This window comes from Schistocerca serialis, chromosome 2 (genome assembly GCF_023864345.2).
Source record: "Schistocerca serialis cubense isolate TAMUIC-IGC-003099 chromosome 2, iqSchSeri2.2, whole genome shotgun sequence".
Classification (NCBI taxonomy): domain Eukaryota; kingdom Metazoa; phylum Arthropoda; class Insecta; order Orthoptera; family Acrididae; genus Schistocerca; species Schistocerca serialis.
Window position 1 is genome coordinate 757,125,909 of NC_064639.1, and position 18,227 is coordinate 757,144,135.

Consider the following 18,227-nt stretch of genomic DNA (forward strand, 5'->3'; position numbering starts at 1 on the left):
ACTTTCCTTGCGAATGGCTGGTTGCCCCAAAAAATAATTCCGTACTCAATGAGAGAATGAAAATAGCCATAGTATGCCACTTTTGCAGTGTTAGGTTCAACACATGTAGTGACAACCCGTAAAGCATAGGTAGCAGAGCTAAGCCTCTTACAGAGATCAATAATATGTGAAGACCAGTTCATTTTCTTGTCAATGTGCACTCCAAGAAATGTTGTTGTTTCCATTCTAACTATTGGTTGATTACCACATGTCACACATATCTCTCTCTCTTTTTCTGTTACTGTACAGAATTGAATAAAGCTGGTCTTATTGGAATTTAATGAGAGACCATTCACCTTGAACCAATAAACCACATCTTAGAGTATGTGATTAATGAGTTCCTCAAGATTGTTGTCTGTTCTACTGCTCATAAAAATTGTGGTATCATCAGCAAATAACGTAAATTTACACGGCAAGCTTGTACATGATGGTAGATCATTTATAAAAATCAGGAATAATAGTGGCCCAAGAATTGAGCCCTGAGGCACTCCACATGTAATGGAACTCCATTCAGAATCTGAGGAAGTGTCACGAACTCCACCCGAGCTATTCAAGACAACTTTTTGTTTTCTGTCTTGGAGGTACGACTGTAGCCAATTGCCTGCAACACCACTTATTCCTACTAATTTTGCTTTTTGCAAGAGAATCTGGTGATGAACGCAGTCAAACACTTTGAATAAATCACAGAAGACACCAAGTGCTAGCATTTTTTCATTAAGGGTTTCTAGGACTTCATTTGCAAGTGCGTAGACTGCGTCTTCTGTTGAATGGCCCTTTTGAAAGCCAAATTGGCTCTTGCTGAGAACTCCATTCTTCATGAGATGATCAGCAATTCTTACATGTATTAGCTTTTCTAGAATTTTGGAGAAAGCTGTCAGCAAAGAGATAGGTCGATAGTTAGTTCAGCTTTATTGCCCCAGGCGCTTCACAATGGCATACTTAAGTCTACTGGGAAAGTCTACTGGGAACAACACCTTTCTGAAGGGAAGCATTGAAAATATGACAGAGAATGTCCCTTATCCACACACAAGAATATTTCAATAAATTACTAGATATATTATCAACCCCTGCAGAGTTCGTACTTTTTAGAGACGTGATGAGTTTTTGAATTTCTTCTACAGTGACAGGATTAAGGTGCATTTCTGAAATTGTGCTTAAATATACTGCTTGACAAAGAGTTACAGCTTCATCAACACTGGGCTTGCAACCAATCTGTTGAGTTACTGATAGGAAGTGTTTATTAAAAATCTCAGCCACCATTTTGGGGTTATCTGCTAGGGTACCTTCATATCTGATATTATTTACATCTTCTTTACTTGTTGTATCTCTTCCTGTTTCTTTTTTTTTTTTTTTTTACAATGCTCCAAATTGTTTTTATTATATTACTAGAATTATCTATTTTCTTCTCATAATAAAGGGCTTTTGATTTCCGTATTAGTTTCTTCAAAATTTTACAGTATATTCTATAGTGTTCCCATTTTTCTACATCTTTACAGAATCTTATTGCAGCATAAGTATCCCTTTTGGTTTTACATTACTGTTTTATACCTTTTGTAATCCAAGGCTTACTTACAGAATTGGAAGCACTGTTTCTGACCCATTTCTTGGGAAATATTTCCTCAAAAAGAGCACAGAATTCATTTATAAAACAGTTAAATTTAGTATCAACATCATCATTGCTATATACTAAAGACCAATCCATTTGCTGCAACCTGTGGTTGAAAGTTCCTTTTGCCTCTTCATTCATTACTCTTATGAATTTCCATTGAGGAAATTCTTTTTTGAACAGATTAACGTCATAAAGAGTGAGAATTTGTCCATCATGATCTGAAAGCCCACTTATAACCTGCCTGACAATATAATTCTGATGTCTACTTACATCTCAAAAATATGTTGTCTATCATAGTTTGGCACTCGGATGTAATTCTTGTTGGGAAGTTTATTACTGATGTCAGATTATGTAAGGTCATCACAATCTCAAAGTCTATTTTATTCGTATTTTCTGTCATAAAGTTTATATTGAAATCACCTAAAACTACAATATCCTTCACTTTTGAAAGTAACCCTGACAGAAGGAGTTCCATTGAATGCAGAAAAGTTTTATGTCACCTGAAGGAGCCCTGTAGACAGCCAACACAATTATTGGGTAGAATTTAGTTATTATTTCCGTGGCACATGCCTCAAATTGTTGTTCCACACAATATTTCTCAATATCTATAGCTTTGTATGCTACACTATCCTTAACATAAATTGCTACTCCACCTTTATCTTTACTTTCCCTACAGTAGTATGTTTCTAAACTATAACTTACTATAGATGGCAAGGCACATTTATCAGTAATATGGTGCTCAGTTAAGCACAAAATCTGGGCATTATTTATACTGTCCTTTTCACTAATGTTAATGAGAAGTTGATCCGTTTTGTTTAAGATGCCTTCCTCTTGCTTTTTTATATTAGTGCTGTTACCTGACTGAGAATCCATTGGAGTCTGTCTTGAGACAGGAGAGAGGAGACACCTGACACTACCTACTGTTGTCTCTTCTTTTTCTTCAGGCCCACACACAAAAAATCATTGAGATGAGAAGGAGGCTCAGCATTTCTTCTGTCCAACAGCCTTCTATTTGTTGTTGTTGATGGTGATGCTGTTTCTGACGCTTCCAATGTTGGTTCTATCACTACTGCTGTATTTCCTTGTGAACTTGGAGTCTTCTCGTTTTTGTTATTTTCATCTAAAATAATATTTGGCTGATGAGGAACAGTAGTTCTTCTGTTGTTGAAATCGATGTCCACTGTTCTTTCTGTTAAAATTTCATATTTTTTTACATGTTTTGCTGGTGCTGATGATGTTTCTAATGAATTTTTTTGAAGTGTTTTGGTTATGGAGTCAGGCAATGACGATGCAATTATCGTTTTGGTTTTGAATTTATTTTGGTGGTTTTTTATTACCTTGGTTATCAGGCTTGCCAGATATTCTTTCCCCAAGCCATTCAGGTGAAGTCCGTGTTGCGTGTGGAATCTACGTCCAATACTGCTTATATCAACGCATTTCACGTTTTTAAAATGTCTGTACATTTTTGCAAACTGACTGTTGGCACTTTTTATTTCCCTTTTAACACATGACCATCTTACAAGATCATAGCGATGCGGAATATTGACAAGTATTACATTAGTGTGAGTGAGGTTCCTCAGACACTGTTTAAGATCGCGCATTGCACTCACAGTTTCATTTTTGTAGATGTCATTTTGCGCCTCCCAGAAGTACAACGAAATCTTTATCATGCAGATTTTTTGCCTCTGCGGATACGGTCATTTTTTTAATTTCACTAAGTGGGGCTCCCGGTTTCACTATACCACACAAAAATGTTTTAGTTGTTTCTTTTAGTTTACTTGCAAGTCCACGACCATGGCTGTCTGAAAACACAAACAGTTTGCTGTTATTGGAGTTCGCAATGTGCGGATCGTTTTGTATTGTTTTACTAAACACTTTGGCACAATTTTTGGTCGGCACATTTATATTGACCTCATTCGCAGTTGTTTGTGTCAGTAAATTTTCTTCTCTTACCTTATTCCCCACAATGCCTTTTCGCTTTTCCCATCGTTCATGCGAACTGTAAGTTGCATTTTCACTGCGATCGAAAGTACTTGAAATGTGTTTTCATGCACAAAGCTGGCGTAACTTTCGCAGGTTTTCCGAATTTGCACTTTGGTCTTGCTGTTTTTGCACTTTACATTTGACCACTTTTCCGTAACGGACAAACTATGTCGCGCAAGTTTTAGCATGTTCAGTTCACTATTTTCTTCTTGTATTTTCGAAATGTCCGTTTTCAAACTGCCGATTATGAACTGTAAGCTCGTTATGTGTTCATTCAGTTTCTTGATTTCGTCTTTACAATTTTCACATGATTTCTGTTTTACAGCAAAATTTATGTTTTTCTGGAAGGACACTTGCCTAACTTTTATTGTAGCCGCCATTTTTTCTGAGTTGTGGGAAGGTAATGCGGGATTTCAATAAAGAAAACTCCCAGGGCATTCAAATTGGCAATGAGCACATTACATATATGGCCTATGCAGATGACACTGCACTATTAGCATGCACACAAGAAGATCTGAAAAAAAAATCCAGACACTAGAGTTATTGGCAGCTAGGATCGGTCTACAAATTAGCTCTGAAAAGACTGTATATGGCCATAGGAAGAAAGATCCAAAATGTTCAAGATTTACTTGTGAACCATACCAGGTATAAACATGTGAAAGAGTTCAACTATCTTGGATCAGACATAAAAGCACGACTGTAGGCAGGAAACAGATGCTATCACTCTCTAAACCCTATATTAAAATGTAGAAGTGTTTCTCAACAACTAAAGCTACAGTTATGTAAGACATTAATAATACCAGTAGTATTTTATGGTTTCTCAAACCTGGAGCACTCGAAAACAAGACCTCAACTGACTGCTTACATTTGAAAGGAAGGTCCCCACGAAAATATTTGGACCAGTCTGGGATCAGACTACTGGAGAATGGAGATGCCGTAACACAGAATTAGAAGAGCTGTACAAGGAGCCTAACATCTTGGGAGTGATGAGAAGCAAAAGACTGCAAAGGGCTGGACATTTAGTTAGAATGGAGGAAACAAGGTGGCCCAAAATTGGAATCCACTGGATCCCATCAGGCAGCAGACCAGTGTGAAGACCTCGAAAGAGGTGGATTGATGGAGTGAGAGAAGACTTGTTGTAGCTGGGAGTCACGGAAAACTGGAGACAGATAGTAGAAGACAGAGACAGATGGAGAGCTCTAATTGTGGTGGCGCGCGGTCCACTGGACCTGATTGCGTGAATGAATGTATGATGATGTATTTAAGGAATGTTCTGAACTCATTCCGATGTTTGGTACACTTTCAGTTGATGATGTTGAGAAAATATTCAGCATTCTTGGTGACTCTTATGTTTCACTTTCTAATGGAGAAGAATTAATTGATGCAGATGACCCAGAATATAACACATCCATTATTTCTGACAGTCCAGTTCCCATAGACAAAAGTGATGTCAAAGAAGATGATATACCTCTCACTGCATTAACACCACCACCACCGCCACCTAACCAACAGCCAACACCACCAACATCAGCTGCTTCTTGATTACAATGAAGGGGGAAGAGACATTTTTCACCTGAACATAAAGAGTTTTCCCAACAAACATTACCTCCAATAGACACAAATGAATTAAGCTACTTGCAATATTTTGAACAGTATACTGATGACACAATTTTGGAGTTAATGGTTGAAAAATCAAATCAATGATACTTGTTGCAGAAAGGCCACTCTCTTGAGTTAAACCTCAAAGAACTTAAAGTTATCATTGGCATTAGTACGGCAGTGAGATGCTTACAGTATCCCACAATAGGAATGTACTGGGAGAACAGATGGTGTATTCCAGTAATTAACGACAACACATCACATAAAAGATTTTTCACACTACGAACAACTCTGACAGTGATGTTTGATGAAACAGTTCAATAGAAAGAACATAAAACATATCACCTTTGGAAACTATGACCACTTATTGACAGAATCAGGAATGGATGCCTGACGGAAACGAGGAAAAAATGTGTGTGTATAGATGAGATGATGGTGCCTTTTTCAAGTGAGTGCAAATCTCGAATAATATGTTCTTAACAAACCCAATCCAGTTTGGCCCGAAAGTATCTGTTTTAGCCAATCCAAATGGAATTGTCCTAGATTCTATTTTATGCCAAGGTGAAAGTACTTTCCCTGAATTAATAGCTTCTGGGTTTTCAATGGGAGAGTCTTCTCCACTCAAAAATGATGAAAGTCTTACACTTGGTCACAGTATTTACAATGATCGGTACTTCACAAATGAGAAGCTAGTCAATGAGCTTCTGAATCGGGGATTTCTATCTATTGGTACAATAAACAATCTTCGAGTTCCAAAAAAAGCATGACTAAAAGGTGATAAGGAAATAAGAAAAGAAGGACGACGTTCATGTGATATGTTAGTTTGACAACATGAGATAATTTGCATTTAGAAGTGGCTGTGCAGAAAAAACATGACCATGATGTCATCAATTTGTAGCACTAAACACTTTCATTCTTGCAAATGATATAATAAGAAAGGGAAGCAAAAAAATTGAGTTAAAACAACAGCTATTGTCAAAGAATATAATAAAAGCATTGGCATAGTGGACTTTGCTGACAGAATGATGTCTTATTGTCTCTATGAGTGAGAACTAAAAAATTGACAATATGTCCTAGTTCATGAACCACGGGCAACGTATGAGTGGCCAAGTAAGTGGTCCCGACAGTCGGGATACCAGTTACTTGGGAAGAAGGCTGCGCATCTCGGACATATTCTGAGTCGTGGTCACCTTTGTGCTCAAACGGCAAAGACTACCAAATCCACCGGTTAGTCCCTCAACCGTTAGGGGTAAAACCCAATGGGACTCGGGGCAAGTAAGGCTAGCAACCTGCTTCCCTAGTACTTTAAATATGATGCTGGCAACAATCAGAGCAAAATGCCTTGGACCTTTGGAGGTGACGGAGTCCCACCTCTAGCTGACAAACCAGGGACTCCTAAGATACGACTTGGCAAACAAATGGTAATGAGATGGGGAGCTATTAATATCAATGGGGGCTACTCTGGGAAGAAGGTAGAACTGGCAGAGGCTGCAAGTAAGATGGGGCAGGACGTTTTAGCTGTTAGTGACATTTGGGTAAGGGGTGAGAAAGAAGAGGTAGTGGGAGAATACAAGGTCTACCTGTCAGGAGTCAAAGCAGGAATAGCACAATGGGGTGTAGGGCTTTACATCAGGAAAGAAATGGAACCCAGCGTAGTTGCAATAAGGTATGTAAACGAACGACTGATGTGGATAGATTTGACAGTGTCTAGCAAGAAAATTAGGATTGTGTCAGTATATTCGCATTGTGAAGGGACAGATCAAGATAAGATGGATAGTTTTTATGAGGCACTCAGTGATGTAGTTGTTAGAGTAAAGGACAAGGACAGTGTTCTGCTCATGGGTGATTTTAACGCCAGGATTGGAAATCGAACAGAAGGGTATGAAAAGGTTATGGGTAAATTTGGAGAGGATATGAAGGCCAACAGGAACGGGAAACAACTCTTGGATTTCTGTGCCAGTATGGGCTTAGTAATCACAAACTCCTTTTCTAAACATAAGAACATTCACCGGTATACTTGGGAAGGCAGGGGAACCAGATCTGTCATTGACTATATAATAACAGATCAGGAATTCAGGAAGGCTGTGAGGGACACGCGTGTATTCAGGGGATTCTTTGATGACACTGATCATTATTTAATCTGCAGTGAAATTGGGATTGTGAGGCCGAAAGTGCAGGAGGTCAGGTCCATATGTAGGAGGATAAGAGTGGAGAAACTTCAGGATAAGGAAATCAGGCACAAGTACATAACAGCGATCTCAGAAAGGTACCAGTTAGTTGAATGTAGTCAATTACAGTCATTGGAAAAGGAATGGACAAGGTACAGGGACACAGTACTAGAAGTGGATAAAGAATGTCTTGGAACAGTAGTGTGTAAAAGTAGGATGAAGCAAACAGTTTGGTGGAATGATACAGTCAAGGCAGCCTGTAAAAGGAAAAAGAAGGCGTATCAAAAATGGCTACATACCAGAACCCATGTAGACAGAGAAAGTTATGTTGAAGAAAGAAACAAAGCCAAACAGATAATTGCAGCATCCAAGAAGAAATCGTGGGAAGACTTTGGAAACAGGTTGGAGACTATGGGTCAAGCTGCTGGAAAACCATTCTGGAGTGTAATTAGCAGTCTTCGAAAGGGAGGTAAGAAGGAAATGACAAGTATTTTGGACAGGTCAGGAAAACTGCTGGTGAATCCTGTGTTTGCCTTGGGCAGATGGAGGGAATATTTTGAAGAGTTGCTCAATGTAGGTGAAAATGCGATCAGTAATGTTTCAGATTTCGAGGTAGAATGGGATAGGAATGATGATGGAAATAGGATCACATTGAGGAAGCGGAAAAAATGGTCAATAGATTGCAGTGCAATAAAGCGGCTGGGCTGGATGAAATTAAGTCGGAACTCATCAAATACAGTGGAATGTCAGGTCTTAAATGGCTACACAGGATAATTGAAATGGCCTGGGAGTCGGGACAGGTTCCATCAGACTGGACAAAAGCAGTAATCACACCAATCTTTAAACATGGAAACAGAAAAGATTGTAACAACTACAGAGGTATCTCTTTAATCAGTGTTGTGGGTAAAATCTTCTCAGGTATTGTTGAAAGGAAAGTGCGAGTATTAGTTGAGGACCAATTGGATGAAAATCAGTGTGGGTTTAGGCCTCTTAGAGGTTGTCAGGACCAGATCTTTAGCTTACGGCAAATAATGGAGAAGTGTTATGAGTGGAACAGGGAATTGTATCTATGCTTTATAGATCTAGAAAAGGCATATGACCGGGTTCCTAGGAGGAAGTTATTGTCTGTTCTACAAGATTATGGAATAGGAGGCAAACTTTTGCAAGCAATTAAAGGTCTTTACATGGATAGTCAGGCAGCAGTTAGAGTTGACGGTAAATTGAGTTCATGGTTCAGAGTAGTTTCAGGGGTAAGACAAGGCTGCAACCTGTCTCCCCTCTTGTTCATATTATTTATGGATCATATGTTGAAAACAATAGACTGGCTGGGTGAGATTAAGATATGTGAACACAAAATAAGCAGTCTTGCATATGCGGATGACTTAGTTGTGATGGCAGATTCGATTGAAAGTTTGCAAAGTAATATTTCAGAGCTAGATCAGAAATGTAAGGACTATGGTATGAAGATTAGCATCTCCAAAACGAAAGTAATGTCAGTGAGAAAGAAATATAAACGGATTGAGTGCCAAATAGGAGGAACAAAGTTAGAACAGGTGGACGGTTTCAAGTACTTAGGATGCATATTCTCACAGGATGGCAACATAGTGAAAGAACTAGAAGCGAGGTGTAGCAAAGCTAATGCAGTGAGCGCTCAGCTACGGTCTACTCTCTTCTGCAAGAAGGAAGTCAGTACCAAGACTAAGTTATCTGTGCACCGTTCAATCTTTCGACCAACTTTGTTGTATGGGAGCGAAAGCTGGGTGGATTCAGGTTACCTTATCAACAAGGTTGAGGTTACGGATATGAAAGTAGCTAGGATGATTGCAGGTACTAGTAGATGGGAACAATGGCAGGAGGGTGTCCACAATGAGGAAATCAAAGAAAAACTGGGAATGAACTGTATACATGTAGCAGTCAGGGCGAACAGGCTTAGATGGTGGGGTCATGTTACTCGCATGGGAGAAGCAAGGTTACCCAAGAGACTCATGGATTCAGCAGTAGAGGGTAGGAGGAGTCGGGGCAGACCGAGGAGAAGGTACCTGGATTCGGTTAAGAATGATTTTGAAGTAATAGGTTTAACATCAGAAGAGGCACCAATGTTAGCACTGAATAGGGGATCATGGAGGAACTGTATAAGGGGGGCTATGCTCCAGACTGAACGCTGAAAGGCATAATCAGTCTTAAATGATGATGATGATGATGATGATGATGATGATGATGATGATGACCATTTTACATCTTCTAGATCTAAGTGTTGCCAAAGTGTTCCTAGTAGGAAGATGCCTCAAATGCAAAAATATAAGCTTTCTTTAACAGAAATGCTTATCAACAGTAATGAAGAAAACTCCCCGAAATCAAATGAAGATCCAGAAAATGAAAATGGACTTCAAGAACCATCTGGCAAAAAGAAGTGTAATCCAATTTCCATGCCATTTGACAGCACAAGGAGAAGCAATGTGGCTTATATGCCAGAAATAGCTGGCAACAGACTGGAAAAAATGCAGAAAACCAGGCTGTAATGGAAAAAACCAGAACTTCATGCCACAGGTGCAAAGTTTTCCTGTGTCTGGTTCTGAATTGAAACTGTTTTACCGAATTCCACTAGCATAATTGAGTCTGATTTGAACTGCAAATGCAGTGCCAATAGTTTATATTGTATTAACTTTTTTCTTTCTACGACTACATTTGTTCATGCAATACAAGGGTTGTACCAAAAGTAAGGTTCCCTTATTTTTTAGAAATATAAAACATTGTTTATCGTTATTAATTTATACATCGTTGAAAAGTTTACACTTTTGTCTATTTTTCAACACAGTCTCCATTTTTTTTGACAAACTTTTGAAGATGGTGCGCCAGCATTTGTATTCCTAAGTCGAATAAGTCTCCCGCCAACCCGTTGAGGAGGCATGTAACCTCTGCTTGGACTTCATCATCGCTCTTGAAGCGTTTGCCACCTAAGTGTTCCTTTAGCTTGGGGAAGAGGTGATAATCACTGGGGGCTAAGTTCAGGCTGTATGAGGGATGGGGCACAACAGTCCACCCAGATTTCTTCAGAAGCTCCTGTGTTTGACGAGCGATGTGGGGCTGAGCATTGTAGTGAAAAAGCACTACTCCCTCCGTCAGTCTTACTCTCTGGCGATTCTGGATTGCTCGCTGGAGTTTGGTCAATTTTCACAATATTTGTCCGAGTTTATTGTCAACCCAGGTTACATAAAATTGATGAGGAGTACCCCCTTCCGATCCCAAAACACAGTCACCATAACCTTTCTTGTAGACTGCGTTTGTTTGAACTTCTTTGGCGATGGTGAACCAGAGTGACGCCACTGATGAGATTGTTGTTTTCTTTAGAGGGTGTAATGAAACACCCACATTTCATCTCCCATGGTGATGGAGTCAAACAACTTCTCCTTGTTGCCTCCCCCCTCACACTGTTCAAGAAACTCGCGAGGACAGTCAAGGCGTTGCTCCTTCTGTGCATCAGTTAGCATCCAGGGGACCCAGCAAGCATGCACCTTGCAATAACCCAATTTTTCTGTTAAAGTTCTTCCAATAGTGCCATGGGAAGCCTCAAGAATGCGTTCAACAAGTTCACGGACAACGACCCTCCGATCTTTGAGCAGCTCACAATTGATCTTCCAGACAATCGCATTCGAAAGTGGCGGTCTTCCACTCTATTCTTCATCATGAACTTCCGTGTGACCCTCAGCAAAAACCCTGCAACATTTGCGGACATGCTGAATGGACATGTACTCTTCACCATAGACCTCAGTCAGTTGCCGATGAATCTCCACAGGCGGTAACTTCCTTGCGTGGAGAAACTGGATTACTGCTCAAACCTAGCACTTGGTGGGAGCAGTGATCAACACTTCCATCTCTGATGGCCGCCAAGCCAACATTGAGCGTCGTAGCGGAATTGCAGACGGGTAGGCTCGAGAGTGGGGGAACTGTTGTCAGATTTAGCCTTGCACCTTCCCCCGAGGCTGTAACTCATTGGGAACCTTACTTTTTGTACAGCCCTCAAATTTAGATAGTTTTGATTAATTTAGGCTCTAATATGGAATATGTTTAAAAACTGTGATATTTACAGGGTGTTTCAAAAATGACCGGTATATTTGAAACGGCAATAAAAACTAAACGAGCAGCGATAGAAATACACCGTTTGTTGCAATATGCTTGGGACAACAGTACATTTTCAGGCGGACAAACTTTCGAAATTACAGTAGTTACAATTTTAAACAACAGATGGCGCTGCAAGTGATGTGAAAGATATAGAAGACAACGCAGTCTGTGGGTGCGCCATTCTGTACGTCGTCTTTCTGCTGTAAGCGTGTGCTGTTCACAACGTGCAAGTGTGCTGTAGACAACATGGTTTATTCCTTAGAACAGAGGATTTTTCTGGTGTTGGAATTCCACCACCTAGAACACAGTGTTGTTGCAACAAGACGAAGTTTTCAACGGAGGTTTAATGTAACCAAAGGACCGAAAAGCAATACAATAAAGGATCTGTTTGAAAAATTTCAACGGACTGGGAACATGACGGATGAACGTGCTGGAAAGGTAGGGCGACCGCGTACAGCAACCACAGAGGGCAACGCGCAGCTAGTGCAGCAGGTGATCCAACAGCGGCCTCGGGTTTCCGTTCGCCTTGTTGCAGCTGCGGTCCAAATGACGCCAACGTCCACTTATCGTCCCATGCGCCAGAGTTTACACCTCTATCCATACAAAATTCAAACGTGGCAACCCCTCAGCGCCGCTACCATTGCTGCACGAGAGACATTCGCTAACAATATAGTGCACAGGATTGATGACGGCGATATGCATGTGGGCAGCATTTGGTTTACTGACGAAGCTTATTTTTACCTGGACGGCTTCGTCAATAAACAGAACTGGCGCATATGGGGAACCGAAAAGCCCCATGTTGCAGTCCCATCGTCCCTGCATCCTCAAAAAGTACTGGTCTGGGCTGCCATTTCTTCCAAAGGAATCATTGGCCCATTTTTCAGATCCGAAACGATTACTGCATCACGCTATCTGGACATTCTTCGTGAATTTGTGGCGGTACAAACTGCCTTAGACGACACTGCGAACACCTCGTGGTTTATGCAAGATGGTGCCCGGCCACATCGCACGGCCGACGTCTATAATTTCCTGAATGAATATTTCGATGATCGTGTGATTGCTTTGGGCTATCCGAAACATACAGGAGGCGGCGTGGATTGGCCTCCCTATTCGCCAGACATGAACCCCTGTGACTTCTTTCTGTGGGGACACTTGAAAGACCAGGTGTACCGCCAGAATCCAGAAACAATTGAACAGCTGAAGCAGTACATCTCATCTGCATGTGAAGCCATTCCGCCAGACACGTTGTCAAAGGTTTCGGGTAATTTCATTCAGAGACTACGCCATATTATTGCTACGCATGGTGGATATGTGGAAAATATCGTACTATAGAGTTTCCCAGACCGCAGCGCCATCTGTTGTTGAAAATTGTAACTACTGTAATTTCGAAAGTTTGTCTGCCTGAAAATGTACTGTTGTCCCAAGCATATTGCAACAAACGGTGTATTTCTATCGCTGCTCATTTAGTTTTTATTGCCGTTTCAAATATACCGGTCATTTTTGAAACACCCTGTATGTGTATAACATATACACATATAACATATTCTGATCACATAAAAAAATTTAAATATGATTTAATAATTTACTAGTAGAAAAACAATGCTTTAGACTCGAAGTCCACTATACTGTACCAATTATTCTGGAAAAAGCAATATTGGAAAAAATTTCTTGTTTTAATATGTACTGTAGGTATATTTGGTTACATGAAGAGAGTATCTGCAATAAAATCAGATAAAAATACCTCTGGACCTCAGGATGTTAAGGCCAGGAGAATTCCAGGAGTGAAGGATAAGTTCTAAGAGTTCACATCTATGTAGTTTAGAAAAGCTGGTGCTGGACAGAGGGTTCCATTGGCACATGTTGTAAAGCACCGATTGAACTCAAGGATATTATGCTCAGCAGCATTTTGTGCCATTTAGTGGTCAACTCTATTCTTTGCCACAATTTGATTGTGGCCATTCATTCTGGTGGGTAGCTGGTTGGTGGTCATACCAACATAAAATGCTGTGCAGAAATTGCAGTAGAGTTGGTATCTGGCATGAGGGCTTTCACAGATGTCCTGGTTCCCTGCCTCTTAATGGGATATTATAAGCCTGTGACAAGACTGGAGCAGGGTGTGCAAGGTTGGTGAATTGGGCAGGTATTGCACCTGCCACAGGGATATGACCCCTGTGGCAAGGAGTTGGGAGTGGGGGTAGCATGTGGATGAACTATAATTTTGTGTAAGGTAACTGGGCAACTCTGCCACTACTTTCATACTACAAATATCTATAATAATATTTAAATGTGGAATACTATAGCAGCTGTCATGAAAACAGGCATCTCAAAGTCATCTCACCATCTTTTAGTCATAATTTCAAATGTTAGTCAAAATTTCTAAAAAAAACATTAGACATCTCAATTTTTAGTCTAGAATATGATGGAGTACCTTCTAAAAGAATCCTTTCCAGCTTATATATATTCTAGACAAAAAACTTTTAGTCTAGAATATGATACGATGAAGTACTTTCTAAAAGAAAATTCTTTCCAGCTTCTACACAAATACATAATTAACATTATAAGAAATTTTTAAGAAAAATAGTTTTTCACTTCAGCCTGCTGAAAAAAATAAACGTATATTCTGAAAGTTTATAGATGCATGTGATACACATTTCATCATTAAAACATAAAAGTATCACAAGACAAAAAATAAAATACCATACGGGGTGTGAAACTGTTCTGCTGCGTATCGAAAAACGTCATTGCTGCTGAAGTTGTCTTCTGTTGGATCTTATAAAAACTTTGAGAGAGAAGGTTATTAAGAAAACTATAAAATTAATTTTGGTAACACCTGAGGCATCGTTATTGTATTGTGTCTCCTATTAATCCATTTTATTTGCGAGAGGCTCTGTGTGTGGCAGCACGCAAGTACCTGTATGCTGCTGTCAGGATTTTTGTTCCAATAGCTCGCCTTGTTATAATTGCTAATATTCCATGCCTTCCAAATTTTTTTATTTGCAGCTCTTACTTACCCTTCTCCACTGCACCCACCATCCAAATCACTGATACATGCTATAAAAAAGTAACTGTAAGTACTTTCAGGCCACTACTTCCGGTGAAGTCTATCAAAATACATTTGTGCTTATTGTTTTATGAAAGTAACACTTGTGCTTATGGGTTTATGAAAGTATACTACCAGGCTACTGACATCAGCAAGCAATAAGTGCTTTGTACACAAAAGTTTGTTCTAGTGGCTGCAATGTCTCTGCATTCCATTAAAAATTTATGTCTGCCATTGTACTTTCTGAGTCAAAAACCAAGTGAGCACAGAATTCTGAGCCAGAATAATTTTTTTCACCATCATCATCCTGTATTTTTCTAGCCTTCGGATACTCCCATCTGTTGCTGTAAGCTTATCTAAGTACAGTTCTATGTACTAACCTTTTTATCAAAATTGTCTAAGTCCACAGATTTCTGTTTTCAATCGCCTTCGTTGGAGAATCAAAACACATGCTCAGATCTAGAGATTCTGCTGACATTACTGTTCTGTTAATAGAGAATACAGTCGATTCTGAAATACCACAATGTTTTATTGTCATCATATGTACTTGTGCAAAAGTTAAATTATTCCTGGTTACTTCATTGTTAGCAGTCAGTAGAAAAGTTCAGTACATTTGATACGATAGTTTCAGATTGTTTTCGAAAAGACACATCAATGCACTGTCCCAGGGAGGACTGAAACCACACAAGAACATATATTGGAATGAAACACTGAGCATTCAACTGGTGCTGACATACCGCACAGCCAACAGTGTGGCAACAAATCTATGAGGCAGGTGAATCACAGCACTATGGACTTTAAGCAGCGTGTGTGACCTTGAGGTGTCTAATTTCGTGACAACCACCATAGTCGGGAAACAACAACATTAGCATTACTACAGTGACATACAAAATCAAATGTTTGACACAACAATATTTGTGACACAAAATGATGTAAGTTATTTTGACTGTCCAGGAAGTTTGCATGTTAATACTACAAATTATTTTTTTCTTGTGTATTACCTGTTACGCTCACTCAGCAAAGATATATGGCAGTTCCAACCGCTCTCCAGGCCCATTTTTTCTGAGAAAACACGTGAACGAAGTTCATTCTCTTTACTGAAGTGTACAAATCGGATACAAGCTCTTTCTAACTGCTCTATAAGTTGAACCTGTTGACAAAATCAAATGCTTATCAGAATAAACAAGCACAACCACAATCACTGGAGAATTGTTAAAATTAAGACAAAAGTACAAAAGGATGGATTCATTTTCTGAGAAACTTGATTGTATTAGAATACACAGAATTAACGAATTTGATAGTTCATCTCCTACTGTGTAAAATATCACTGATGCTCAATCAAAGTAGCAGGAAATTCACTCTTATAAAAGTTTAAGTTACAAACATGAGAATGAAAGGGCTGGCTGATATGTTAAGCACCCAAGGGAAGGACAGACAAATGCTGAGAGTGTATAAAATAGCCAAATGTAGCTGAGGATAACACAAGTCTCTGGGCCAAAGAGAAGACGCATAGATCAGGGGAGAAACAGAAGGCAGATCTGGACATCCACTTTTTCCACTACTATCCAAACAATGAAACAGAATCTGCTCTTGATAATTATTTCTGCTAGATTTATTAACACAAGGAATTAGTGCACTGTGACGGCATGATATAGCATGTTGACAGCTGCTGTCTATATGCTGTGGAGCAAGAGATGTATGTTCCTTGACAACGTAGAAGGCAAATTTTGGCTTCAAAACAATTTAAAAAAGGTATGTGCATTTTTCAGCAGCATCAGACCTGAAATTCAACTAAACCAGTTTTCTGAGAATCATTTTGTTATAACAAGCAGCATTAAGGAAACTGAAAGATTATCTTCAATTGTGAGAGATGTTGTCAATCGACTATTTAGAAACATTCACAGTTTTCAAATTTTAGTTTATCCACACACACTCACAGTAGGAAGACACTTGATAGATAATTTATATCTGTGACTTTAGCCCAACACCCATAAACTATCATTACCATACACCACTATACAGTTATTATAGGAGGTTCAAATGAAATTGAGGAAAACCAGGCAGATGCTGTTTAAAAAAAGTGCTTTTGAAGATGTCTCATGCAGGAGTAGTAGTGGTAGTGAAATCAGTTGCTTGTTAACCCTTGAGTGGGCGCACTTATATATCATGTGTACCAATCACACATAACATTGTCTAGTAACATTCCATTGTTGTTTTACAATTACGATCCCATACCTATCTCTTTATTGTGTTGCCACATGTCCAAGACAGTGCAATAATATAAAACAAACAGTGAGTTAGGGAGGGAGAACCTTAGAATCTGTGCAAGAAAATGACCCAGCTTCTAAGCTAACAACACAGTGCCACAATGACGTAGTTGGTAATCAAATAATTGGTAGGCAGGGATTTGATGCAACAGCAGTGTTTAATGGGGGTCATTACTGTGGGGTAACAATTGTATGCAGCAACAGAGTAATATAACGAAAGTTTATTTAATTATTGTTTACTTAAAAAGTGATTTAGCACATATAATTGAAATTTATTTTATGAGTGTTTAATTCAACAAAGTTTGAACAGTGATTTTACTCATACAGTTTACCTTAAAAACATAAAGGCAGCTATTCCTTACATGTGAACGAAATATGCCAAGTGCATGCTCAAGGGTTAAAAAATTACTTTACACAGCCGTTGTTGTTGTGGTCTTCAGTCCTGAGACTGGTTTGATGCAGCTCTCCATGCTACTCTATCCTGTGCAAGTTTCTTCATCTCCCAGTACCTACTGCAGCCTACATCCTTCTGAATCTGCTTAGTGTATTCGTCTCTGGTCTCCCTCTATGATTTTTACCTTCCACGCTGCCCTCCAGTACTATATTGGTGATACCTTGATGCCCCAGAACATGTCCTACCAACCGATGCCTTCTTCTTGTCAAGTTGTGGCACAAACTCCTCTTTTCCCCAATTCTATTCAATACCTCTTCATTAGTTATGTGATCTACCCATCTAAACTTCAGCATTCTTCTGTAGCACCACATTTTGAAAGCTTCTATTCTCTTCTTGTCCAAACTAGTTATCGTCCATGCTTCATCTCCATACATGGCTGCACTCAATACAAATACTTTCAGAAACGACTTCCTGACACTTAAATCAATACTCAATGTTAACAAATTTCTCTTCTTCAGAAACGCTTTCCTTGCCATTGCCAGTCTACATTTGATATCCTCTCTACTTCGACCATCATTAGTTATTTTGCTCCCCAAATAGCAAAACTCCTTTACTACTTTAACTGTCTCATTTCCTAATCTAATTCCCTAAGCATAACCAGACTCAATTCGACTACATTCAATTATCCTTGTTATGCATTTGTTGATGTTCATCTTATACCCTCCTTTCAAGACACTGTCCACTCCGTTCAACCGCTCTTCCAAGTCCTTTGCTGTCTCTGACAGAATTACAATGTCATCAGCAAACCTCAAAATTTTTATTTCTTCTCCGTGGATTTTAATACCTACTCTGAACTTTTCTTTTGATTCCTTTACTGCTTGCTCAACATACAGATTGAATAGCATCGGGGAGAGGCTACAACCCTGTCTCACTCCCTTCTCAACCACTGCTTCCCTTTCATGTCCCTCGACTCTTATAACAGCCATCTGCTTTCTGTACAAATTGTAAA

At 39.4% G+C, this 18,227-nt stretch overlaps 1 protein-coding gene across 13 annotated transcripts in view; it reads right to left on the bottom strand.

Annotated features, from left to right (window-relative positions):
• The window catches only part of LOC126457957 (transmembrane protein 94), a 504,907-nt gene that overhangs the window by 187,260 nt on the left and 299,420 nt on the right, over positions 1 to 18,227 (bottom strand). For all 13 annotated transcript variants that reach the window (XM_050094697.1, XM_050094693.1, XM_050094699.1 and 10 more), the window contains exon 16: positions 15,559 to 15,707. In XM_050094697.1, coding sequence (XP_049950654.1) covers positions 15,559 to 15,707 — 149 coding nt within the window. The remainder of the gene's footprint in view (positions 1 to 15,558; positions 15,708 to 18,227) is intronic.